The sequence below is a fragment of the Cynoglossus semilaevis genome, chromosome 15 (assembly GCF_000523025.1).
Source record: "Cynoglossus semilaevis isolate Cse_v1.0 chromosome 15, Cse_v1.0, whole genome shotgun sequence".
Classification (NCBI taxonomy): Eukaryota; Metazoa; Chordata; class Actinopteri; order Pleuronectiformes; family Cynoglossidae; genus Cynoglossus; species Cynoglossus semilaevis.
The window spans coordinates 5,487,920-5,515,829 of record NC_024321.1 but is presented as its reverse complement, the minus strand read 5'-3'; the positions used below and the strand labels follow the sequence as shown (position 1 = coordinate 5,515,829).

The 27,910-nt window shown below is 42.0% G+C and overlaps 1 protein-coding gene across 9 annotated transcripts in view; it reads right to left on the bottom strand.

The window, feature by feature from the left end:
* Positions 1-880: 880 nt before the first annotated feature.
* Positions 881-27,910, bottom strand: part of rapgef2b (Rap guanine nucleotide exchange factor 2b) — an 83,980-nt gene continuing 56,950 nt past the window's right edge. For 2 of the 9 annotated variants that reach the window (XM_025063505.1, XM_025063511.1), the window contains 24 exons: positions 20,753-20,884; positions 15,934-16,111; positions 14,564-14,700; positions 13,749-13,907; positions 13,035-13,187; positions 12,768-12,932; positions 12,550-12,657; positions 12,251-12,454; positions 11,069-11,177; positions 10,696-10,972; positions 10,279-10,436; positions 10,014-10,028; positions 9,353-9,593; positions 8,883-9,266; positions 8,572-8,783; positions 8,341-8,464; positions 7,860-7,883; positions 6,229-6,452; positions 5,714-5,881; positions 5,211-5,360; positions 3,987-4,185; positions 3,335-3,906; positions 2,438-2,850; positions 881-922 (listed from right to left, as the gene is read on the bottom strand). In XM_025063505.1, the coding sequence (XP_024919273.1) occupies positions 2,450-2,850; positions 3,335-3,906; positions 3,987-4,185; positions 5,211-5,360; positions 5,714-5,881; positions 6,229-6,452; positions 7,860-7,883; positions 8,341-8,464; positions 8,572-8,783; positions 8,883-9,266; positions 9,353-9,593; positions 10,014-10,028; positions 10,279-10,436; positions 10,696-10,972; positions 11,069-11,177; positions 12,251-12,454; positions 12,550-12,657; positions 12,768-12,932; positions 13,035-13,187; positions 13,749-13,907; positions 14,564-14,700; positions 15,934-16,111; positions 20,753-20,884 (4,494 nt within the window). In that variant the 3' untranslated portion in view covers positions 881-922; positions 2,438-2,449. The remainder of the gene's footprint in view (positions 923-2,437; positions 2,851-3,334; positions 3,907-3,986; positions 4,186-5,210; positions 5,361-5,713; positions 5,882-6,228; positions 6,453-7,859; positions 7,884-8,340; positions 8,465-8,571; positions 8,784-8,882; positions 9,267-9,352; positions 9,594-10,013; positions 10,029-10,278; positions 10,437-10,695; positions 10,973-11,068; positions 11,178-12,250; positions 12,455-12,549; positions 12,658-12,767; positions 12,933-13,034; positions 13,188-13,748; positions 13,908-14,563; positions 14,701-15,933; positions 16,112-20,752; positions 20,885-27,910) is intronic. The other 7 variants (XM_025063506.1, XM_017039444.2, XM_025063509.1 and 4 more) reach the window with 7 other exon arrangements.

The following is a 27,910-nucleotide window of genomic DNA, read 5'->3' as shown; positions in this document are numbered from 1 at the left end:
GCAGATGTGTGTGTGTGTGTGTGTGTCCGTCTTCTAGCTTGGATTTGAGTCAACACTTGATAACATTGTCCATGTGATAATACTGGAATTTGAGTAGAACACACAACCACAGATGTTCTTCCTTCGTCAGTCCAGGTAATAAAGAAATGACGGATTTGACTCAGTGTCTGTATTTCTGGATGCCACCCAGAGTGCAATCAGTCAAAGGAAATGCAAAAAAATAAACAAACAAACAAAAGATATGAAATCTAGAGGGAGTTTAAAAACGAGGAGTCAAGTAAACTGTTGTTGTTCTGTCCATCTCCACACACATCTGTTTTTGTTCTGATTTTGTTTTTTTTAGAAAGTAGAAAATGACAAAGTGCAGATGAAGATCAACACGTCATGATGCTGTTGAGTTACAGGTGAGTTTTTGAGATTTCTGTCTCCAGGTCCAGGTCTGAATCTGGTCCTGGTTCTGACAGCAACAAAACTGTGGTTCTGTGTAAAGGTGCCCAGGTGGAACCTCCTGACACCAAGCTCTGTTTCTGTGGTTTTTTCAAAAAAAAAAAAAAAAAAGTGCCAGACATTTTCCGAGTCTTTGACCTCCTCTCCATCTCCGTCCATCTCTTCTTCTCCTTTTTCTTCACAGTATTTTTTGCATGCAGGGTCATTCAACCCCCCATGATGCTTTAAGGCAGGGGAGGGAGGTGAGCAGAGCAGAACAGAGCAGAGCAGATCCACCAATCAGGAGGGAGAACCGAGTGGAGGAGGCAGGCACTGAACTGGTTGATGGATGAGTCAATAGTTCTGTCTCTGTAATCCTGGCCACCCCGAGCCACGGGGGGGGGGGGGGGGGGGGGGGGGGGAGGAGGAGGAGGGAGGATGGACGGCCGAGAGGGTCCGCTATCGTCCCCTCACACTGCTGACACTTGTTCATCCTCTGTGTGGAGAGAAGAGGACAGAGGAGACAAGGTCGTGTTTAGGAGTCAAAAAGAGCAGACACGAGTTAACGTAGGCACAACCTGAAACCTGAAGCTGACACTAATTTTTCAGATTGATTTTCTGCCTTCTATTCACGTCACAACATGACAAACACAAACTTAAAATCAGGACACACTGTCAATTTCCATCCGTCTCTTCTGACAGGTGATGGACCTGGGGTTTTGAAAACACTCCTCTGGGTTTTACTGACATTAAAACATGTTTTTTATCATCAATCCATCCATGTGACATTGATTGACTCGCTTGTCTGTAATTCACCTGTCACAATCCTTATACTGGGTGAAAACAAAGGTTATACTGTAGTTATGAGAGAGTGTTTTTAAAGTGCCTAATGACTTCATCACTTCCATGACATTCCAATGTCATATTCCTTTGACAGAAACATTTATAAAATGACAAATAAGCAGCAAGCAGAATGTTAATGCCAGCAATAAAATACAACCACGTTTACTCAGTAACCATTTTGTCATTTTTTTAAATAAATAATGTGTTGTTTACCCAAATCCAGCAGGAGCGATTTGTTGTCTTTCACTGATATGAGCAGAAAGTAAACGCTCCTCAGGAAAACATGATGTGAAAATATTTCCTTTTTCCAAAGGATTCTTTGAATTTAGGTTAGGGGTTTCAAACTCCTGGCCCATGTACTAATTCTGGGCCATGACCCAATGGACAGTAGGTCAAGTTAGTTACATTTTCTACATTTATTTATTTTGTTTTTACATTGTTTTTTTGTACCACAGTGGGAACAATTTACTGATTTGTAATTGTATTTCCTTTTTTTTCCAGTGAGAATATCTTGAACTGTGTAGCTGATCTGGCAAAACAAGGACATGGACATTCTTAAATGTTTCATTTTGTTTACTGATACAAAAAAAAGTTCACTATCTTAGATCACCAAAGATTTAATAAGAGTTAGGAAGCTGCAAAAAACTTTAGTTTTATTTTCATTCTTACAACCAAAATGAAAACGATTTGCAAACGTAAATTTCAGAGATTAAAAAAGATGATAAATCCTGACTGACCTTCAAAAACCTAGGAAAAGATGGAGTAAAATACAGACTGAACACAATTTGACACTTTGTGTGTGTGTTTCATTTGTAGTAACTACAACTGTAATGGGTGCGTTGGTAGGTGGGTGGAGGTACACGTTTGCAGGCAGTGAGTGTGATGTAATGTCCCCAGTGGAGAGAATATGAAATGCACTGTAGTAATATGAATGGATGTTGTTCAGTACAGTGTGTGAGAATAAAGTGTAACAGTATAGTGACACCAAAGAAGTGAGTGTCTGTTCCAACCACTGTGAGTCATGCAGGACAGCAGAGGGTGAGTTTGAAGTGAGGCTCGGACTCTGAACATGACTAGTAATAGAACTAGTGGAGAATTTGTGATGTTCTAGTTCTACGGGAACTGTGTGGGAAACAGGGAGAAGTAGACCTGATAATTTAGTTTTTACCTGCTTTTCAGATCAGAATTTGGACCCTGACTGATTCTCATGGCTCAGAAGAGTCTCAGGTGTGTAGTATGCCACTGATCCTGCCTTCCTCAAAGCGACTAGTTTGGAAGACAAGGACTCACCCTCCTCTTCTTCATCCGGCTCTTGGTCCTCACTCGGTGAGCGTGTGCGGTGGAGGCCGCCTGACCGCTGTTTAGCCCCCTGGTGGACTTGGTGGGAGTCGGGCGACTGTGTGACCATGCGCGAGCGTTGCAGCGCTGTGGTGTAGTCTGGAGGCCTACGGCCTGAATGCGTCGTTGTGGATGGGGTTACAGACGTGACTGAGTGTTGACCTTCAGTGAGGTCTGAGATGGTCAGGGCGGTGTAGCCAGGTGGAGTTGGTGGAGGCTCCCGGAAACGGCCTTCTTTCCGTGCTGCAGAAACACAAACCAGAAGGTAAGATTGATATGTCCAGTCAGCAGCACATTTTCTTTTAACCAAAAGAAAATAAATGTTTAAAGCGTTACAGGTCCAGCCAAAACTTTACTTACGGAGATGCAAATGTAGCTAAAAAAGGGTTACATGTTGGTTAAAATCTTTTAAATGTACCTACTTTAGCTAAGACAGAAATAACTCAGGGTTAGTTTAAGTGGGCTCAAACAAGTTAGAAAATCTGAGTCATCCCAAATACTGTAAAAGAGAAATTGATTTTAAATAAATAACCAAAAAATCTAAGATAAAACAAAAAATCTGACCATAAAAAATAGATGGTTAAACATAAATACTGGCAGAGCAAATAAAAAAAGCCAAAAGGACAGCTAAAAGTTAGCTCAGTAATATCTTAAATGAAGCAATAAATTTAAAAAAAGTTAGGTTTGAAAATAAAACTATGGGACACATAAAAATCTGTCAATTTACTTATTGACTGATGCTGGTTATTTGGACACAGCTGAATTAAAGCAGCTGGACCACAAATGATCCTTTTACCCCCGGCTGTGATTGGCGATGGAGACGGGCGGCCCAGCTGCTTCGCCTCTTCTGACCCTGTTGATGTGATGCTACTGGTTTCTGGGTCTGCGTTCACGTCCTTTCCTCCCCTCCTCTTGATGGTGCCCGTGTCTCCCTCGGAGTCCTCTCCCCAGTACGCAGCTGAGGATGAGGAGGAGCTGACAGAAGCCCAGCTGCCCCTGGCCTGTGCGGCCCACAGGGCAGCAGGTCCACCCAAGAAGGACTCAGGTCCAGGAGGGAGTCCTCCGATGCCGCTGCCTCCTCCGAAGGCCAGCGTCTCCCAGCTACGTCCCTGCTGCATTGTCTGAATGTTATCATGGGAACCAGAGGAGCAGGAAGTCCAGGAACCGCGGCCGCTGTCTGCAGCATCAAGTGAAACACGATCGCCCTGATCCTGAGTTAACTCCTCTGAACTGGGTGAGGAGAGCACCGTGGGGCAGCCGGCATAAATACCCCGACAGTCCTGCATTGACGAGTATGACCTGGAAGAAACAAATCCACTTAAGTTACAAGTCATGATGAATTCAGATACAAATATGGAATTCATTTTTACACCTCTTACCCTATACTGTACTGATCGGGATCGGTGGTGGCCCGACGTTCCAACCGAGGTCCACCCATGTGGGAGTCTCCGACTCCAGAGTGACGCAGTCTCCTCTCTTCCTGGGCCATGTCAAATGACGAGTTACTGACCAGGCTGGAGCGAGACGAGATCTCACTGTGACCAGAGTCTGAGTAGGCGTCTCCCATCCTATTGTAACCTAAAAGAGGAAGGATGGTTAATCAGTATATATGAATAAAAAGACAACAAAGTTAGCTCGTCATTATACTAGCTTTGTGACAAAGATTGTTCTATAAGGGATAGAAAAAAAATTCGGAATATAGTTAAGTGTGTAAAGAACAGTTTTGGGAGAGGGTTTAAAATCTATTTCAAGAGTTGAACTGAAAAACACAGCTGAAGTTCATCCAAACAGCCAACTCCAAACTGGAGTACATGACAATAATCTGCCTTTTCATCAACATAAGATAATCCAGTAGCTCCCAAAGAAGCTTTAACTTTAGGAGTCACAGGAGGAGCCAGCTGAGCAGGATTAGTCACCAGCAGGTGACGTAACAATTAAGCTCAGACTGAACAGGAGACAGGAGACAGGTGAACTCACAGGACCTTTTTAGTCCCAGCGAGGACAGAGACAGTGAGACATTTTTAGCCTCAGACCCACAACAACTTCAAACAGAAAACTGTGATGTTTTAACAAAGCTCAACAACTGAGATCCACCATTTTGTAAACAGCAACATTAAAAATGTAAATGCTGTTTGATTAGCCTTTTTTGTCTTGGTCACTGAGCTGCAGTAATTTGACAGGGAGCAGCATGTGCTGGTGTATGTAGCCAGGGAAATGTCCCCACACCTGGGATCCAAGCAAACAGGTCACTGGTCAAAGACAACACCAAGCTGGGTGGAAAATTGGCATCATCCATGTGATTCTTGGTTCTGGTTAATGATTGCCCTTTACACTCACTGTGCAGTGTGCACAGCAGCCAAATGGAATAAATATGTGCATGTTGACATTTTATTCTACACGGAATAAAAAAATGTTTGTTTTTTTCATCTCAGTCTTAGCCAAAATGTTTTGAAAGTGTAAAATGAAACAGTCCGTGACATTATTGAAAGAGATGTAATTCATAAAATTTTCCACCAGATGGCATTTGAGGCCCATGATTTAATAAAGTAGGGGCCGGGAGGAAGGGAGGGGAGACAGGGAAAACGGATTATTGGCTTACTCACCCTTCTTGGGGGAGCTCTGAGGCGAGGTGGGTGGGGAGGAGAGCTGGGAGGAGGCGTTGGACATCGTGTCCTCTGGTTGCCGCCGGTGCCGGTCGCTCCCTTCCTCCGACAGCGACAGAATTTTCTTCAGAGACTGCGGGGAGCTGGTGCCTGAGGAGGTTTAGGAGAAAATGAACAGATTAACCATGAGAGACAATGTCAGAGATACATTACATTGTCTGGGATTCCATGTCTGTGCTTTATGCCAGACGGCCTGTAGGGGGCGGTAATCCCATTGTTTAGAAGTGGCATTGGAAGAAAATAGCAGACAATGATGGGCACATTTCTAACAGGCTCACTTGGCCAATCATTGAGTCAGTTGGTTTTTTTTTTACTGCTTTATCCTTTAAAAGGTTGAAGGAGGAGATGGGGTGTTAGGTCTCATCATCAAAATCCAAATATTCATGGAAAACCTGGTAATAAAATTGACTAACAACTTTACTGATTTTTAAACAAATTCTTACCAAAAGGTGGGAGGTCTTTGACAGGAACCTTCTTTCTGGATGGGTAAAGTGCCACAGCAGGGACCTGGAGAGCCTGGTTTACTTTGGCCAACTGCCCCCTCTGTTGACTGGCAGCTCTGGACACTACAGGAGACGTATCTGGTCGTTTCCCACCAGCATTCTTGGGCACTGGTGGATTAAAACAAATTATTTATGTTTAACAAAATGCAAATATATAATAAAACTCAGTCTAGTTTAAAAAGCTAAACGCTGATGGACAGCTGGGTCGGTTGGACCTGTTTCAAAACTCAGTAAGAGTAAATACAGCTGCTAGTGGGAGCATCAAACTCGATGGTGGTTAAACCCATTTTTATTCCTTGGCAATTAGACTTAAAGCGAGACTAAGCGTCTTGTTATTGCCCTGGACCCACCCTGTCTGCCTCTGGGTGGTGCATCCTGGGAACATATGTGCATTTCCAAAGGAACAACAACAACATATTCAATTCCTCTAGTTTACAGTTATACCACAAACTCACGCGTACTGATGGAGGGTTCGCACTGCAGCGACAGCGTCTGCAGACTCTCCTCGTTGATCTCCAGGCTGAGGTTGGACAAGTACTGCTTGACCTTCCTGGCCATCTGGGCATCCTCGTAAAGCTTTTTGGCGTTCAGGAAGGAGCTGCGGCGCACCCGCTTCTTGTGCCCGCCCGTCTGGGTGACGTCAAGCACTGCCGCATTGGCACTACCCTGGCTTAGAGACCTGGATTTACACCCACATGGACAAACGCACCATAAACACAGGCAGGAATGTGGATTTGTTGCCACAAACAGAAGAGAAATCATAGAAGGGAGCACAGATAAAACATGTCAACACACCACTAAGTATCAATGCATAGGTGTGCTGCTGAGCTGCACATGGGGCCTGGTATTTCTTACAAAAAAACAAAAACAAAGGAAAAACAGACATGCAGAGAGCAGCTTCAGCTATATTTCTAAACACTATTACATTCCTTACACTCCAGGCATTCCAGGCAGCAGGGGTCGGGGTGAATGATGGTTAGAGCCATACAACAGGAGAGTAGAGAGGTGGGAGTTGTGTTTGTGTAACACAGTCATAGTTTACATTTCTGTGGCTTGAGTCAGAGCTGCTTGTAATAGTAATAGTAGTAGTAATAGTGAAAATTCCTTCGGTGCACAAAAACTGATTTCAGCCATCAACGGGAAGATGTTTATCAGCATTCGTGTTCCAAAGCTTGTTAGAAAAATTCTGAATGTCATGTGATCTGACTTATAGACACTGCAGCCTTTAGAGAGACATAAAAACCGGCTGTAGTTATCTCTAGCAGAGGTTTTCAAGAAATGGTGTCATAATTACAAGCTACAGGATGTCATAATTAAAAGACGCTTCCCATAACTACCACATCATCAGTCGTGGGAAAGAGAAGTTAAACGTTTCCCCTTTGACTTTTAGATGACCGTAATGTTCCTTCATGTGTTTCCAATCAGAGGCTCAGCGTGTACGATATTCTCCCGTTCAACCACAAGAATGTAAAATTGCTGCATAAAAAGAAACCGATCCAGGAACTCAGGCTGTTTGCAGGATTGATGGACAGATTAAAAACCTCAAGGATAAGTACAGAAATAATAATAGTGAAACTAGAGCTGCATGCTTGTTGTGAAGTAAAACAACATGACAAGGTCACCTTTGCTATGGGAAGTTACAGATATATTTTTACGTGACATTACTTTGCTCTTCCATATGTCTCCATTTAGGCGGTTTTTACATTGTTCAAATTGCAATGTCAGTGAAGATGATTCACTTTTTATAATGCAAAAAATAGAGACTAAAATCTAAGGCCACCAAGTATAATAGAAACACATACTGTATGTGGATATTATAAAGTTATCTTTGTATTTGTATGTACGAGAATTTAATTTCTTGTATTTTTGTTCTGACTTTTTTCAGTTGTGGCAACAAACAAGATTTTGATTTTCTGGTTCTAGCACAGATGACCTTTTCACTTCATGTCCTTCGGTTCAGGCTCAGACAGTGTTAGTGACAGGATTAAACTCAAACTTGTTAGTGGGAAAACAGAAAAAAAACACACATTAAATGGCAGAATAAGAGGCAGGGGTGTGCAAAATGTTGCAGGGTCACCACACTTACCCTAAACTTCTCCACTTCTTCTTCCTACAGTGCGAGTGCCATGAACAGAGAAGCGTTGGGGGTAATAGGGTGGATGAGAAGAGAGACAAAGAGAGATAAGGAGACAAAGCTTAGGACAGGAGAGACCACCACAGACCACCAAAGAGAAGCAATTTCACCCACACAGGTCAGCAGAGAGGAAATCGAATGGCGACCCTCCGCTAGGAGGAGACATCACTAAGACAAAGACACACTTTAACACATGGACTGTGGACGTCTAATGCCAACAATGTGGATAAAGACAGAGTTGCCAGAGGAGAAACAGTTGCCAGAGGGAACAGCTGCTGGAAGGGAAAAGCATGATTGCAGAAATCCTCACTGGATCTACAGTATATGACCCCGCTGACCCCGTACAGTTAGGGTGGCCAGTGTTGTTCTGGAGGCTCCTACAGGGAGGATAATCGGGATTCTGGAATTTTGCTAAGCCACAGTGTTTTCCCACCTTGTCCTGAACATGAGAGCTGGGTCCATGTTGACTGAGGCCATGCGACCCACGTGGCGAATTTCTTTGGCAATCATCCTCAGCTTCTCGAAGTTTACCAGGCCGTCAACTTTAGAGTCGTTGCCTATAAATGGAGCAGAATAGAAGAGTTACAGAGACAGATCTACAAAAGGGCACAACAGATAGGATATCAAACATTTGACTACTAAAATTGTTTCAAGAAAAAACTACCTTCATGTAAAAAGGTGAGGTCTTTCTTGATGACAGGAAACAAGGGAATGATGGGTGGCTGGAGATTCTGATTGTTGAGGACATTCCTGTATTTGGCCATATTCCTGGAAGGGTCAAAAAGATCCTGCAGGTCTCCAAACAGCTTCTCGTATTTACTTGGTAGCTTTTCCCACGTTCCCCTTAGCCTGGACACCGGAGCCAGGTTCAAACCACTGTGTTGAAAAAAAAACATTACCGACTGTTGATGTAATGTGCACAAGGAAATCAAACACTAAAATCATGAATCAAAATATGTCATTCATTACTCTTACCTGATGATGGCGAACATTGAGCTAAAGTTCTTGCACTCCCTGCAGTGCAGTGCAATCTTGATGAAGTGCTTGACCGTCTTCATGCGCTTCAGCTGGTTGGGCTCCCGCGTCACCTCTGTGGCCACCCAGAAGGTCTCGTGATTGATGGCCTCCTCAAAACGCTTCAAACTGGCAGAGCCTGTCTTTGAGCGCAGCTTGAAAAGGTCGTCGATATATTCCGTGGGCTCGATGGCACAGAAGAGTTCAAAAGCCCGCATGGAAAGCTGTGTGGCAACCTCCACGGTGCTGAGTTGTAGCAGAGAGATCTGGCCTTCTCTGAGGAGGTCCTGGGCATCCTCATCTGAACATAACGTCTCTGTTTCCATGTTGCTTTTAAGATAATATCTATACGGAATAAAAGAAAATCTTTGTTACACATATAATTTTAACTACAAGGATTATAAAATCATCAAAACTTCCGGTCTCCATACCTCCCACTGAGCTGAATCCTGTCAGCCAGTTTAGAAAGCTGGTCTGGTAATCGCCTCTGTTTGATGACACCCTCAGGTGTGACGGACACCTCGCATAGAGAATAAGCTTCCGGCGCTGCAGTCAGGGCAAACTCCCTGATGGCCTGGACCACTACCTCCTTAGCTGTAGTGTCCTTCCCAATCATGATGTACCGGGACTGCTGGTCAGCCTTAAAGACCCGTAACACCTGGTCTGACATATCTGTGGATGACGCAAAAAAATAAAAAAATAACCATGAGGAATAGCAAGAATTAACACAAGAACCAATAATTATTCAATCTGCCATTTCCAGAGATCTATTTTAGTAAACACAGAGCAGGGAAATTATGAACAAGCTCCACATGATCAATGATTGGTGTCGATCAGAAACAACCTCAGGGAAAAAGAAAATCTAAATCAACATGACACAAATGATGCCCAATCTGGCCACAGCAATGCCAAAGGTGTAACATCTGTTAGAAGGAAAACATTTGCATTCTCAGGCAGATAAGCTGATTATTTGAGATTCTGTTACGTCTGCAAACTGGACAGAGCAAACAAACTCCGACATAAAGGCCAGAAGTTTTGACAAAAGCTCACTGTTTAGAAAAGTATTAGACAAACATGGAGGAAAATACTCACTGATGGGGACTGGCACTGGAAGAACATGGACAAGTGATGGAGTTAATAGGGAAAAAATATAAAGATGGTTTTATGTAGATACTGCATGGCTGATTTGATATAAAGTATTTTCCTGCAGTATCTGTGTATGAATATAAGTAAATAAAAATTCATGGCTTAAACTACAAGTTTTAAGTCTAAATATTAAAGTATTAATAATACTTTGAATATTAAAATGTCTCTCAGACAGTTGATCCCATTTATCATCTACATGACGTTGCTCTACCTGGCTGGTTGTTGAAGTCCAGGATGCGGTGGTGAGACTGCAGGAGATCTGGGTTTGATGACGAAAGGTTGCCGCTGACGGGCAGAGCCGGAGGGATTTGTTTGGACTGTTTCATACCCACTATGCTGTCGTCCTGTGATTGGCCGACGCAAACGTCACTATGGAAACAGAAGGGAGAGGAAGGGAGAGGAGGGGTGAGAGCATCGTTCAGTCAACAAGAGGCAGAGGGCGATATTTGTTTTGGCAAGAAGAGGGAGATGTAGACACATTCACAGCTGACGGCTAATACTGGTTGACTGCTGTGTTAAAAGGCTGATCGTTGGGTCAGTGGAGAGGCGTTGACTATAAAGGCTAAACTAAATGTCAAATGATTCATTTAAAATGGTGTCTTTTGTATTAGAAAACAGAAGGTCATACTTGTAAGGTTTAGGAGGCAGGATGCTGGTGATGGTCTTGTCAAAGATCTTCTTTAGCTTGTTGCGTCCTCCCACCGAGTTTGATTTGGCCTTCTTGCTGACCTTCTCCAGACTCATCACCTGCTCTACGTCCACAGCTAGATCAGGAATGGAGTAGCGGCTGGCCTTCTTAATGTCACCGATCTTGGGGAGGTGAGGAGCCCCGTTCTTTCTGTCATGTTCCTCATCACCGTCCAAGTCTGGGTCTTGTTCAGGCTTTGTTAGAAGCTCTTTAAACACTAGGACGGAGAGGAATAAGTAAAAGTTTAAATTTAAAAACTAAATAAAAATACACAAATAAATCTTTTTCCTCAACCCAAGTTGTCTAATCTTACCTAAAAGGTTAGTTTTCACAGTTATGGACAAGTGAGTGTTGTTCTTCAGAATTTCATTGGCTTTGCTGAGCTGGACGTTCTCAAAGTTCTGGCCATTGACCTCTAAGATCTGAAGATGGAAAAGAAAAAAAAGGATTTCATTTAGCAAACAAAAAATAAAATTACGTTGATATTAAAATATAATGGACAGTTAAAAGGAAATGACCCCTGAGCTGTTTTCTTTCCAGTAAACAAAGGCAGGTAATAAACTGTTAAATGCTTGAGGTCTTTTTACACCGTGCCATTCAACCAACACATGGGTTTGACATTAATGTGAGACATGTCACCTTCCTAATGTTTCTCCCTTGTCTCTGAGGCGTGACCTCTGCTCAGAGGCCGGATATTTGCATTTTAACTAAATCTCCCAAACAGGCACTGCCACTTCTTCTTAAGAGGAAGAGGAAGTGACCTTTTTCTGTGGATGTAGACACAGGGCAGGTCTTTGTTTTTTCTCTGCTGCTTAAAACTAACTAACGAGGCCTGTCACAAGATAAGATTTGAATGGTTAAAATGATGACATTGACTTCGATAGAATTCTATGTCCTAAAATTAAGGCTGTTGTGTCTCTGACGTAATTACGAGACTAAATTAAGCTGTTAAAACATGCAACTGAGTGAGAATCGAAGAGATAGTGAACACACCCAAGGATGTCAGTTTCTTCGCTTTCTTTTGGGGAAACAGCTGCAAGGGATGTTTGGAGTTAATGAAGCTTAACTGGCTTCCAGACACTCTCGAAATGATTTCAGGAATTAGGGCACTTTGTTTAAAGCCAAGGAGAAGGCAGAGTGTGAAACCGAACCAGATTAAGTTCAGTTTCAAACATAAAAATGAACTGTCAAACAAAACAATGGCCAATTAGAGTTTAAGTTTGTGAGATATCACTTCTCAACTGCTGCCCAAAGGAACTTGTGATCTGATGTGTGACTGTATTTCTAGCTTATATTCCCCATACTCCAAGAAAAGAAACTTAGGATTTAAACACATTGCAGACACTTTTACAGCAGGATCAGGAGCATATGTATGTTGTAGAAAATAAATCACATTTTCTTATGAAAAAAAAAAATCAATGCTCTCTATGGTGATGGATGACAACAGTGATGCATTAGGATGTGGAATGATAGCAACAGTTAAGTCATATCATACCTGATCCCCACGCTTGAGGCCGACCTCTGCTGCCTTGCTCCCTGGCTCCACGGCATCAATGAAGATACGGAAGCCTTTCTCCTGACCTCCCAGCAGGCTGAAGGCCAGTAGAGAGTCTCTGGACGGCTTGGTCAGTGTCACCAGTCGTGGCTTGGCTTTAGCAGCACATGCTATATTTAACAGTCTGAGGTGCCCGCACATTTTCTGCAGAAATAAACAGATATTCATATAAATTAGGCAAATAAAAATATGCTGGTTCAGGATTTTTCTTAATTTACTGCCTTTGCGGAAACTCTTACTTCCTTCTCCAGATTGTTTTCAAACTCCTCCAAAAAGCGGGTCATCGCAGGGTCACCCTCAAAGTCATTGAAGTGATTGTTTACCCACAGCAAGACTACCCGTGTAACCTGCAGAAATGAATATTCAGAGTGGGTGAACACACAGTGTAATGTGGCCGTGATGAATATTTAATAACTTCGTGAGTTTCTGCAGACAAACAAAGCCCTGCCGTCTGTACCTTGTCCCTGAGACTGGGGTCATGAAACCACTCTAGGAGCTTCTTGCCCACGACCATGGGGCTGGAGAGGAAGGTCCTGTACGTGAGCAGGAAGTCCTCGATGTACGTGGGGTCCACCACTGAGTGCTCTTCAACAAGGTGCATGGTGAGACGCTCCGGTGTGCCCTGAGATTAATTGCAGTGTATTTAGTCGCTTCTTCAGAATAAAAAATGTTTGACTAACAGTTGTGGCAGTTTAAAAAAAATCCCAGACTGTAGTTTGGTCACCTTGATTACGATGTGTCCTTTCCTGGTACCGGTTCGGTCCAGTTCACGGTGCTCCTTCACCATCACAATCTCACCTTCCTCCTCCACCTTCTGCATGTTCTTCTCCACCTGGTTGAGGATGCAGCAGTAGTCCTGCTGGGCTATGCACACAAACTGGACAAGAGCAGAAGTCAAAGTTGAATTAAAGACTTTCATTTGACTTAAAATGTTGCATTAATTTCTTAATATCACAATAAGATATCTCCATCAGAAATGCAACATTTTAAGGAGAGACTGAATGCATTTAAATAATAACTCAGTGCAGCTGAGAAGAAGTAAATGCACCCTGACAAGTGAACTACTGTGCCCGGTGATAAATTATGAAACAAGGGCTTTCACGGATTAGAGAGAGAGATGGTTTTATTCCAGCCACGGAGCCTGATGAGCTCATTTCCTTAAAAACATTTCACTGTCTTTACACTTCATTACCAATAATCCCATCATGAACAAAAACTGTCTTGCTCTATAAACTGGTCAGTCTCTTACTAAATGACTTTGTCTCACATTTATAGAGAAGCTTTCATCAGAGTAGTTTGAGGGCCAACATCTACAGCTTAACTTGGTTACACTGAGGACTTTTTGACAAAATGGCATGTTTTACTACACTGAGACACAGAGAAAATATATTTTTGCTCTGATGCCCAACTTGTTAGTAAAGAAATACTGTAATCCCACCTGGCAGTCGTCCACCTTGGTTTTCATCACACCCTTCATGTATTCTTTTTCCATGGTTGGCGACACCCCAAAGCTGTTCCCCATACAGAGGATCTCTGTCCGGTTGTCAGGATACGTCACTTCCACGGAACCATTCAGAATCACTGACCAAGAATCCAACTAGCCATACAAACAAGGTTGGACTTTAGAAAACAAAAAAGAACACTTTGATTTGATTATATTTACAAAACTGAAGGTATTTTAAGGCTTTAATAGAAGAGACCACATGATATTTTCTCTTTGATCATCTCAGTTTTGGAACCCGGTCATGGGCCTGATTGGATGGACTGGTGGCCCAGAATCGGCCTGTGGGCCACAAGTTGATGAACACTGTATTATAGTTGTTTAGAAATCTTTTGAAAAGATGACCCTTTGCTGCAGCTTTGGAACAGATGGTGACAATATAGTCATTGAACCTAAAACTGTCTGTGATGAAATATTTACTGCAGTGACCAGGCCTTAAAGGCGAGGCTTTTCTCTTTATTGTGAGCAGAAAACAATTGAATTGTCTCTATTGAAATGCTGTGACCAAAGAAAAAAGGAAATAATCGGAGTCTGTCCTTCTGAGTTAGTTGCCTAAGGGATTCCCAGAGAGGTCTGCTGATACCACGATGTCTGGCATTCAGGTTTAATAGAGCAGAAAAAACATCTAATGGAGGAAGAAAGAGTCATTGACGTGAAGAGGTGAAACCAAGGGTTTGGTTTATAGACACAATGTCTGGTGTGACGCAACAAGATCTACGTTTACGGGTGGATAAATATAGAAGGTTACGCACCTCTTCACCGTCATTCAGCACAATGGTACCGGCGCGTTCAACCACAGCAAAAACCATGACGGCGCAGAGTTCCCTCCTTACTGACATGGTCATGTTTGCAAACGCTGGCAGTTGATGCATGAACTCCAGTAATTGCTCTGTGAGAGAGACAGAGGAGAGACAGCAGAGGGAGAGAAGGAGGTTGAAACAAAGACATAAAAAAAGAAGAAAACAGCGTCCTGACACCCGCAGGAGAGAAATAGGACATGCAGTGTTCCTGGCACGTCTGCGCTGCTCTCGCTGGAGGCTGAGCATCAGAATAGATGATCACTACAATGAATAACTGACAGAGGAATCGTTACTTGGGGAACATAAGGCTGGATATCAATCCCATTGATATAAACTCTCTGGGCCAGGCGAGAATAATCGCTGACACATCACTCAGTGACCTCTGTGCGGGTTCACTGGAGAAACTAAACCTCAACTGAAATCATCCTGATTGATCTGTCAGCTATGATCAAGAGCGAACATTTTTTTACAGGTCTCCTGAGGCATTTAAAAATGCAAATGGCTGCAAAAAAACGTTCTTTGTGCTGACAAACTGACTTGTAAGCAAGTTGCTTCTTTAGAAAGTTTTTAGTTATTCTTAACAATTCACAGGACATTCAATGAGCAGATGTTGTACACAGCAATCCAGGGAAAACATACAACGCAGAACGATAAAACGTGAGGTTTGTAATTGGTTTGTAAAACATTTAGGTTTATATATTAAACATTTTGGTTTTCAGATTTTTTTGCTTCTTTCTTTCTGTGGACTATACATTCACGGGGCATCGTCGGTGGTCCGTCGTGGAGGCTGACCGGTGCTTGGAATGGCACAACAGTATGTGTGAAGCTCTGGAAGCACTGAAAGTTTAATGTGCTGGGAGAGGTGAGGCGAGAGGATGTACCAGAGTGACCTAGAAAAGCCTGCTGGTGATGGGGGGAGGGCGGCAAGGAGGGTGAGGTGTACAGCAAAGGACGATCAGCAAAAAGAGGGGAGAGAAGGATTGGCTCTTTTTTTAACTCTTTCTTTGTTCAGATGAATCCTTCCTTTTCCATTATCATGGCCGTCTTTATCAATAGCATATCAATGAAGCTTTGAGAGACATGCAAGTTAAAGTCTCATGCAGTATTCGGAATATCTTGAAAGGACATGTGACAAACTAGAGCAGGTCAGACATCAGACGAATGTAAATTTACTGGGACAGAGTTAGAAACTAAAACAGAGGGCGTGGCTCTGATAAAAAAAATTCATCCTGAGTTGGGACGAGTGCTATTCATGTTATTTCCTCTCTTGGTTGACATTTTTTAAATGTGGATTCAAAACCAGAGATGAAGATCTCACTCACCGATGTCATCATCAGTTCTGTCCATCGGGTCCTTCTCCAGGCAGTCTCTGACAATGTCCCGACTCATGAGGGGATCCGACGCTCGTTCGATGTCCTCCTCATCATCGTCCTCCTCCGAGTCCACAGCAGTCTCTGGTAGGCCACTCAGGTCCATGTCACCTGGTTCGTTCTCTGTGGCCTATAAGGAAGACAGAACAAGAAAATGTTTATTATTGAAGATAAAAAAAATGGGGTGAGAGGTTTGATGAACTCATTGAGCCATTGATAGCAGTTGGCTTAATAATAGCTGTTCATCCCATAGCTCTAAGGCTATCTGTCAAAACTGCATTCAAACACAGAAAATGTACTGTCCAGCAGTGAGTTGCAAATTGGTCCAGATGAGTAAAAAGCTAATCTAAGTGATCAAACCCTTAGCTGTGACAACCTACTTCTTCAAATTCAGACATTTCAACAAAGAAACCCTGTTAGACTGCTCTGCAGATTTGACCTATTTCACCCAAAAGATCAGAAGGATATTGGCACTGTACGAAAAAAAAGTCTCATCATCAACACTTCATTATAAACAGTCTGCTCATTATAAACAGCTAATTAACTATCAACTTTCTCTCTTTCCTGTTACCATCATTACACTCCACTGCCTCCCTCGCAGCCAGATCCTGTTCTTTGAAAACACAAGACGAAAACGTGCAAAACCAGGAACATGAATTAAGAGCAAGGAGCAAATTAAAGGCATCTTCTTCTCCTTGAGCCACACTGACAGAGAGCCTGTGCTTTCATCAAAGAAAATATCTCTTTAAATAACAGAAGAGACTCAGTGACTGAGATTAACTCAGGTTGAAACCAAAGCAGTGAAAGAAAGTAGAGATTAAAATACACCTGTGTCAATAACTAACCACAGCACATAACTGAACCCGCTCACCTTCTTGGAAGGAGGCTTGACCTCAAGCTTGGTTGAGGGAAGAGCAAAAAAGCCTGTCCTAACAAACTGTCCACAAAATCCCAGAATGAGACGCATCTTTACATCCCAGCTGCTCCTTATTTTTCACAGCTCTGAGTTCCTGTCCCTGGTCTGGGAATGAAAAGCCTTTATCATTTCTCCTCAAATGTCATGTGCAGAAGCCTCATTAATGATTCAGGTCAGTGTCTGAGTGGCCATTGGGGCGTCACTGCTACAAACACACTGATGGGTGGGGGTGGAAATCTGTGTGGCGATGTTGTGCCTGTACGAGGCTGGTCACGTCACTGGTGAATTAGCAAACAGTTTACACAGTACGGTTGATTTGGTTTGAAAAAGCAAAAGTGAAAGTAAAGGTTTAAGAACATGAGACCGGCTCTGGAGTATGGTTACAAGACAGTTAGCTCAGGCTCTTGGTCAAAATTTCAGATCTCATAGCTAAGCTCTAATGCTTATCTTAGGTTTGTGTACCATGCTGTAAACTGAGTCTCAGCAACAGCACTCTGCTGCATGCTGCAGGTAAAAAGAAAGGATCGAACAGACACAAGTTGCAGTATCGGAATTGGACATAAAAAGGTTGTATCGCACCATCACTAGAGACTGTGGCACTGCCTGAAGTACAGGAACCTGAGCTGGAGGAGACAGAGATTAATTATTTTCTTTGGGACTGACCAGGAAGGACAAGATTAAATCTGGCATATTTGAAGATAAAAATAAGGATAAGCAGATGCAGCTTAAACTAAGTGGCAAGAATAAGTTGATCCAGGTATGTAGTAGAGAATGGACATGAGCATCGGAGGCACGAGAGGCAAGACATAGGGTTGGATGGAGGCAAATGATCCACTGTGGCGACACTAAGAGAGATCAGCTGAAACACTGAACTGATAACGATGAGCTGCAACAAGTTACTTTAATCCCAAAGATACAATTATTTAACACAAAAATACGGCTCTTAACAACACTAAAAGGTGCATGTTAGCTGCATGCATCCTCGACAGATTTATCTTCTTTATCTGTTCACAAATAACACACATAAAAGCTACAGAAAAGTAGCATGTGGCTAAACTAAGTTAGGGAGATTTCTTCAGATTTTACCATGGTTTAAAGATGGACTTACCAGCATGATGTATTTAAACAAGCGTTCCCTCCTCAACACAAAGTGCGCTTGTGTCGGAGCAAGGCCTTTATCTCTTGTTATATACATATCAAAAATCCATAAATATGAAGTAAACATTAGGAGTCTGTAGGCAAGACAGGTGCTGTGAATATTTTATCAGGGCTATTCTGGGATCAATGCTTTCAAAGTCCTACTGAAGGCCAATTTCATGATTTATTTAAATACGAAACAGCACGGCATGTCGGCCTTGATGTGACAATGATGCGGCGCATCACTTGTAAAAGATGGATCGAGAATGGAGCAGCAAATAAACCCAGCAGTTTACTTTTCAGAGCTTTCCATCATATTTCTGTGCAGACACTCCATACAGCAACACCTGCTACAGGCTGAAGAATCCACTCCAGAAACAGTCCATTAAAAATTGAACACCCTCATTTTTCCCCTTACAAACAGCTTCCTGTGGTATGAAGTGTAAAGAATCTGGGCCTCCCATGAAGTGTTTATTCAAAAAACATCCGGAGCAGGGACCACAAACAACCCCGATAATCTATTTCCCTTAATTACAAATTCCAACAACTGCAGGGAGCAACTCTGGCTAATGATTAAAAAGTAATGGTGCATAAAACAAACAGTTTGGGCAAATAATTCAGGTTTATACCATTAACGTGATACGACATGTACTTCTTGTGTTGGACTGATGTAAAAAGGTTGAACTTGTTGACATTCATATAGAAACTATAAATCAATATATAAATATATCTAAATAAATATAAATCTATACAGTTAAAAATTAAAATCAACATCCGACTTGAGGAACCACAAAACGTACCTAAATGTATTTCAATAATGACCCACTTTCTCAAAGAAGTGCCTGTAAGTCACAGGCCAAAAAGACTCAGAATAACTGCTCTGAAGGATCAGTCTCTGTGGAGACAGACTGGAAGAAATGGCATGTAGATATCCAAGAATTAAACAGTTTAGGGATTTCTTCTTCCACATAGAGGACCCTTCATTAGGCAAAATGTCTAACCCCAGGATGCTCATCATTCCCAGGCCATTTGAGCCGTCCCGGAGCCCAGACAGACATGGGCTCCATACAGAAGAAGGTGGCCAAAAGTAGGTTGATTCACTGAGGAAAACTTTTCAAAAGTCAGAATCAGACATTTTCTCTGAGCAAACTGTTACAATATATCAAAGGCTTGAAAAAAAAATTTTAAAGACAAAATGAACCAACGACATGGACAAAAACACGAAAATGATTGAAGGATATATCGACCAAAGCACATAGCGTAAATCAAAAGGAAGAGAAACCAGTGTTTGAGTATAGGTGAAAGAGAGTAAAACAGATTCCAAGATTCAGAGTTTTCCGGGTTCTGCCAGAGATCTGTTACCAGATGGCTCCAAGACCAGGATCACAGACTGGGGACAGGAGAAGCCTGTTCAACCTGCTGCAGATGGTGAAGTCATAGTCAACAGAGCACACATTTGTACACACACAAGAGCACACACAGACACAGACACACGGGAAACTCTACAGCGGTGCTCGCCCAACTATCCACACAAACAGAGCTGTGTTTAGACAATTCCCATTCCTTAAAACCTGAAACACAAGCCGAGAAAAGTGATTCTCACTGATGCCCACACTAACACCGACGACCGTGCATGGTCACAGCAGGTGACGTGTCGGTGTTTTGTATACAATTAGTCGCACGACTTAAGACGCTTCACACAACTGTGAAAATGTGTTGGTGTTCATTTGCGTTGGTGCTGTGCAGCACTGTGGAATATTCTCCCTTTGAATTTTATGGTAAAAAAAAAACATTAAGTAGACTGTAGTCTCTGAGGCATACTGTACTCTGCTCTGAGGTGATGAGAGGCACAGCTGGAGTCAGGATGGTGGCTGAACCACCTGCCCACAGCCGCCATTATACGTGTGTGTGTGTGTGTGTGTCACCCACTGAGCAGAAACAGTGTCTCTGTTGGTGCTCTGAAGCCTTTGAGGCTGCCCTGATTTACCACTCTTTTTTTACGTTTCTCAGCCTACTTAATGAGACACATTCACTGACAGTTAGTTGCTGCATATTGGTTTAAAGAATAGTTTCAACTGTATTGCTCTAGAAATAGACAGCAATATTCTATTAAAGTGGAAGCACTTTTATGGTGTTGAGAAGACGAACCACAAATTATATGATCCTTGGGAACCTAGAAACCATCCTGTTGTCTTAAATCAAACAATAATCAATAAACAACTCTGTTGACATCAGACAGATATGAAACAAAAAGAAAGCCAGAAAACCATTCACCTAAATATTAAAACATGTTTTTCTCTTGTAAGACATTAGAACGATGGCTACAAGCTTTTTAGCTTCCCCGGTGACTGTGCTAACGCTGTTGGTGCACTAACATGCTAACAGTCATGCTACTGACATAAATTGGAATTCAAAAGAAAAAAAACTGCAAGTTCTTCTTCATTCAATTTCCCATGAAGAAAGTTGCAATATCGTTTTCAAACATGACATCTGGAACACACGCATTTTGGCCAGAATATTAAACTGAATCACAAACACGGACCAAAGGTGTTATGATGGTTAAACAGGGAAGAAGAAAACAACAAAAAAATCAACACAACTGTGTTAAATTCAACACTATTTTTGTTAACCAGTTAGTACTTGAACTACTGAAGTAACTCTGTTATCCAGGAGAGTCCAGGCTGAGGAGGGTCCAGCCCCCAGGTGGGGAGGCCTTACCTGGTAAATGTCTGACAGGCTGCTGCTTCCAGAGTCGCTGGTGATACTACATCCTGAGTGGCTGGAGGAGACGTGGGTCACCTGTGGATGCAAGCCGTCGGCCAGGTGAAGTCTGCTGAAGTCGGCAGGAAGCTGCACATACACACATACAACACACACACAGATGGTCAGTAATCAGACGACCCGGTCACTGACTCACACTGACGCCTGGAATCACACACTCGGCGGAATCATGTTCTTCAGGACAATGTTGGTTCTGCTTTGATAGGTTATGTTGAAGTAAAACTCAGTGTGGTATTATTCCTGTGCAATACGAGTCATTTCCACATTCTCTTTTTAAATAAATGACGACCCCTTAAGCTTAAAAAGTTCATATTTAAAACCTCTAAATCTTGAAAATGTTTCCTTCTGTGCTCCAAGCACTAAGGGGAAACTAAATGATCAAAATGTTTTTAAATTTAGCAGTGGATGATAAGGGTTGGCCACTGCATGTGCTTTATGTGCTGAGCAAACAAACAAGAGTTACATAGGTTAATCGAATAAACCAATTAAAATATGCAGTTTGTAATTTAGCAGTTCACACTGCATCCTACTGTAATGGGCCAATATAATTGGCCACATTTTCAGCCAACCTATTTCCCTATGTTAATTAACCCTCAAAAATAAATAAAAACAAAAACATAAAAGAAAGCAGTTAAAATTTCAGGAGGTAGATGAAAAAATAGGGCACGTTTGCTGCATTCGATTTTTTTGTGCTGCTTTAGAGTTAAAAATAAGTTTAATGACAGGCAAAAATAAATAAAAAATACTCAGTACCATGCATTAATATTTAGATTTCAAACTAATGTATCCCCATACGTCTGGCTTTAAAATGGGAGAGGAGTGAATGATTTATGATTATGATTTATAATCATGCTGTGTAAACTGGTTCACGGGGTCTAAACTTAAATATTTGATTTCTTGACTGATTTATACACTAAAATATATACACATTATATATTTGATACACAGCATGGACACTGTTCTGAACCAGATTCAGCTTCCCTTCCTGCTGCGGTTGATCATCAATATTACATTTCTTTCAGCTTCTTGTCATTTCATAAGTAGTAAGGGCTGAATCTATTTTATGACTTTTATACCTGCAGTACAATTTGGATGGGGGCAGTAAATAGGATTTGTAATTCAATTTTACCTGCAGTGAATTCTCAGTTTTCCTCTGCAAAGGATAAAATATATTTTTGACTCAGCCTTGATAAATGATGGTAGATAAATGTCAGGAAAAAATATTTTACTCCTGTATATCCTTTTGTAGATTTGACATTGGATAGAATGCACTGTCACTTCGACATACTTTCTGCTATCTACATAACGGTCTCTGAAGTGCAGCCGTCTCAGTGTCAGCTGCATCTGCCTCCAAATGCACTCTGGACTGTAAATAACTCCACTGCCTCTGGAAATTATGGAAATCTGTCTCCACAGCTGAAAGAGTGCGGAGTCTAACTTGGATAATAAATCTAATAGACTGGGTGGAAATAATTGGACATACAAGGAGGGTTTTTTACAAGTAAATGCATTGCAGACATCATCTTCTGTCAACACAGAATGCTCTTTCAGAAAATGTCCATCATTACAGACTCTGAAGCATCCATCTGGCTTAATTAAAAAGTGTAGAAGCACACAGTGTGACTTTTCTTCAGCCAAACATAAACTAGTTAAAACTCAGAGACAGATCAATATTAAAGATCCTTAAAAAATGAAAAACCTCAAGGAGTAAAGAAGTGGATCATTTAGGCAAAGACAATTGCAAGTGATTTGAATTTATATCTGAGATCGTTGAAATAAAGTCAAATTAGAATGCAAGTTATCTGCCCACAGAGCCTCGGAGTGTCAGGCTGAGTGGTCGGTTAGAGTAGCTGCTGTGGCACTGAGGTGTGATGTGATTACACTGTGTCAAAGATTGCCATCAACTTTAATTATCTGCCTGGCTGCACTAACCCAAATGGTGGCCCAGAAGGGGCAGTCAGTCACTGACCCTCCCTCAGGCTACTATTCCACCTTCCCTCATCTGATACAATTCACTTTTACTCCCTGCACATGATATTTTTTATTATTTTATTATTTCTGACTTGACTCATTTAAAATCACCTAACTTATCTTTATTTTTAATTTTTAATAAGTATAAGTCATTAAAAGAATGCTCTCAGATATAAAACTTTCAATAACATAGGAATAATGTTGCTAAGAAATCTGAATGTGCTGCTTCTTAAGGAAATTATTTACCTAGGGTCATGACCCATTCACCTTTGGGCCAAGGGTTGTCAACTTGTTCTCCTCACAACAGTTGTCAAGCCAATAGGTGGGAGTGCACTGGGGCTAAATGAATTGAATATTGTCATTATTGAGTGCAAGACCAGTCATGTGGAGTTTTGTCGATATGGCCTTCCAGCCAGGCACTGGTGGTCTACATGTCAATATTCATATTACAACTGGTCTCTGAAAGCAGCCAGGAAAGAACCGACCTTCCCATCTCAACACCCCCATATCAGAACCTCCCTCTGGAGAGATGGGAGAGATAAAGAGATAGAGAGAGGGATAACCAGAGAGGATAATAAACATTAATCCTTTCCTCCCAATTATTTAGGTCATCTGTCTGTTGGTCAATAAGCCTGGGTCTATTCAGTCTGTGCTTATGTGGTCCATTGACCTTCAGCCTGATGGCATGCAAGAGATTGGGTCAAGAATAACGACGCACGCTCATTAAGCTTTTTGTACAACAACATGCTAATACATGTGCACTGGAATGTTACTTCTAACCAATCAATACAAAATGAAATAGCTGTAATTATAATAGGCTCTTAAACGCTATACACAGGACCAAATCACTCCTGTACTTCTATGCGTTAAAGTTTTGGTCACAAGCAACCAGAGAAGATGAGCTGTGCAGAACCCAGAGCTGAAAACATGTGCAATCAGCTGTCACAGAAGGATTAATTCCCTAATACTTGATCTGCAGCGTTCAGTTCTGCCTACATGTGAGCAGATGTGGCTCTCCTTAAATTACACAGTAGACCTAATGACCTAGATTGCTGGGTGGAAGTCCAGGGTGGAAGTGCTGGCTAGCTCTCAGTTTCTTTGCTGCCTTTCTATGCCGGGGGCAAATCTGTGCTACTTGACCAACTGTCCAGCGATGTGGGTGTTAGGGGCTTAGAAATAGATCCCTGTAAAATATGTAAAGCATCGAAGTATCTCCCCAAAATGGATCATTTCCTGACACCATAAAAGAGGTTTAAATTAATAAGCAAATATCTTTTTCATTCATTGATTATATGCATTTTAAATTACTTGAAGCTACAGTGCTACTTTCAGAGGCCTGACATGTGGCTGCAATTTTGTCTGCTTGCTAGAGACAAGAATCACATCCCAGAGTTCCTTTAGATCCCAGAAGCAGCTTCCGGTTCTTCTGAGCCTCATGGATCAACAGATTAAAATCTTCTCAATGGGGTGTCTGATTAAATGTGTCTCTCTAAGCTTTCACTTTATCTACATACAACTTTGCCAGAAGGCACCACATAAACCAGCATATAGAAGAGAGTGATGATGGACTTTTAGTAAAATTAGTAAGGTCTACTAAATGCCAGCTACTGGGGACAAGTAAAAAGTACTTGTCAGTAATATTTAAATGAATACATTCAATGTGAATGTTTGTTACACAGTAATTTTAGTGATAACTTTTGGATACTTAGTTGAATGAGTTCAAAAAAGGTCACAATGAAAAAAGTTCATCAGTATCATTTCCCTGACTGCTTTTTCTTAAAAGTTATCCTCCATAACTCTTGGTCTTATGTTTTTAACAGATATGCACAGCATTTTTAACAGCATTTATACCAAGGATATAATAAGTCAAAGTGGTTCGTATCATAATGGTGTAAGTCATGCACCATAAACAGAAAAAAGATGTTGAAATGTAAATCACATGTCTCCTGAGGGGGAACAAAATCATAATGGGAATTTGACATGGGCTATTGCACCGAATGGTCATAAGGTTACTATAGTGATGTCATTACTGTAATAGGATCCACTGGCTGATATTGACTCAACCCATGGTGGGGTTCCTGCTGGCTAAATGAATATTTACACAAGTCTCCATTTGTATGCTAAAACAAAAAACAAACAAAATGAAATGAATGGGGAAGGAAAGAGGAACTAAGATAGTGAAGGTGAACCCATTAAATCTTAAGACTGTTTGAGAGAGAAATAAAACACTAAGCTATATAAAGGTCAACCAAAAACTAAATATAATAAAAAAAATGAGGACAATGTTTCACTGCTGGGTTTACACTAAGCACTTAATTGATAACGACTAGAAGACTGACAATAAAATAATGAACCAATAATAAACTACTATTTTATTATTTTACAATTAACGTGAGGGATATTTATTGTGGAAATTACAGATCATCCAAAATCAGACAAATAAGACAAAATTAAACGAGCAAATTAAGTATCAACAAACCAAACTGCCCATGAATCATTATCAGTGACCACCTACATGTTATATTCCTTTAGTAGAGGTCACCTACTTGGTGCTTGTGGGCACCTGGTTGTCTGCAAGTAACTTATTAGGTTCCTGCAGCACTATTCTAAAAATAGCACATGGTGGAGCTCAGTCTGAAAATAGGCGACAGTCTCTTCAAATCGTGTTTTGGCAAAATTGGGCAAGTGAATATTACACAAATGTACAGTAAACACTCAAAACTATGCATCTGCTTAGTCATGAATGTTTTAGTCGGCCTATCACACAGCAGCAGCTTAATACACTGAGGCAGGTATATAATGTCAAAAAGAGCAGAAAAAGTGTCAGAATAGGGCGGAAAATGATTTAGAGTGCTGTGATTATTAATGGTTTTAAAAACTAATTATTTACTTGTATTTCTTACAGCGCAAAATATTGATATAATTTACAGAGAATGGTCCAAAAATAGATAAGCAGCAAAGCTGAGCAAATCATTTTTGGGGTGAAAACAAAATTGTACTAAAAAGGGTTGATTTCAGGTACAGTAAGGTGTACCTGATAAAGTAAGTGCATTTAAATTCTGATTTATAAAGTCAACTGACTTGGCTGCACAAGCTCCCCAGATATACTACGTCATTAACAACCATAGTGAACACATTTATTACAGTTATGGGAACATTAGAGTGTTTCTTTTCTGCTATCTTTGCTCTCTGGTCCAGGAACCGTCTATCAGAGTGATTTAAAACACTGCTAGCTGCCTGGGCGTGCACGAACGCGCGTGTGGGCCCGCTGTGTAAGTGATGCCAATGGCGTTGACAGACGATCAATCCGTTTCGCCGTTCAAGTGCAGATCAGCCCAGGGCCTCTAAAGGTCTGCTATATTCGGCTACCGGCTCTTCCAGCACCATGGACAGCGCCATCAGCTTTTTCTCCGACCATGGCGTTTTTCTTTGTTTATCAAGCTTAAAATGATAACTAAACGCTAATGCACAGCGATTATCTAATGTTTGCACGACGAATTGTTATAATTACGATTTAATTAAAATCTAAATTAAATAATTTCATATAAATCAAAACACTGCACTTTAACAGCTGTAGAGGCCAAAAGGTGGGACAGCTGAAAATAGTGCAGCTTCATGACATCACCGGTCCCCATTTAAACCACATTCATCACAGTCTGATTATTTTTATCTTTCGCGTTGTAAATGGCACATGGCTTGGTTGATTGGTTGCTGTGGTTCATTTCATGGGCTCGTCTAAAGGACCTACAATCAAATATTGTCACCTCAGTGTGTCGTAAAACATACTGAGGGCAGATACGTCGGTCGTTAAACACACACACACACACACACACCTGTACTACTCAGTTTGTGTAGACACTGATCTTACTGGTAATACACTGACCTGGCACTTTAATAGGCTTCAATTCTTTTGATTTAAGCTACAAATATAACGCGTCCAGGCCTGTAAGATCGATATGTCCTAAAAATTCACGCGTGTGCGTGTGGTTGTCTAGGCGCGTGTGTGACAGCAAGCACATGGCGGCCGTTTCTAGTAAAACACACTGACACACATCTGAGGCTCGACATGGGTAATGAGCAGCTTCTGATTTTAACCCCTCCTGCCTCGCGTGTCGCCTTCACTGTGTCCAGCGTTTATTCATCTCGTGCAGGCTCGATAGAAATCCGATGCACATCCATTATAAGGCCGGTAATCATATCTACAGGGTCATAAATGAAGGTGGAAGAGGGATGAGGGGGGAAAACACGGGAGTGATGAGGGAGAAAACGCTGCACATCGATAGGCCACTTACCGGGGTTTTATCTTGCTGGTTCGGGACTCCATTGCTGTCTGATGCTGCTAATGGTTTCATAATGAAAAACTGTTCACCGGGCTAAAATCTAACATCCCGGACCCGCTCTATGCCACGGCACAGACCCCCATATCCTGCAAAGTCCACTGCCGTGTCCCTTTCCTTCCTTCGGCTGAGCCGTCTCTGTCGCTCTCTCCTTCAGGGAGGAGGCGGCGGCTTGACAGTTGTGGGGAGTATCCGCTGTTCCGTGGCCTGATTAGACCCTCCACACCATCAGCAGCTCCTGCGTAATTCCAGCCTCCCTGATGCTTCCAACAGAAATGTCTTAAACCCACAGCGCAGGAGGAAGAGAGTGAGCGAGATCGGGAGACAGAAATGGAACAAATAAAGACGCGTACTGTATCCTTTGATCCCAGATCCTCTGTGCGCACTTGACAATCACATTTCTAGCAGGCGCCGAAGCAGCTGCGCGCCGATAATAAAGCCGAAAACATGAGGAGAACCAAAAAAAGATGAGAAAAATGGCTGACAACACTTTCACTCACGTTTGCTCCCTCCGCCTTTTCCTCTCTATCTCCTCCGTCTCTCCCCTCCCAAGTCAAAAAAAAAAAAAAGCTACACACAGGGAAACAGACGCGAACGCACGCATACATCAGCGCCTTTATGCACCATTAGATCATTTGAAGACTGGAGACGCCTGCAGCCTCCGTCGACGTACTGTACGTCAGAGACAGCCGGTTTGTTTGTAATGGTGATGGGGGTGGGAGGTGGTGGTGGTGGGTATGTGTGTCAGGGAGTAGAGTGGGGAGGGGGGACGGTGGTGGAGAATGGG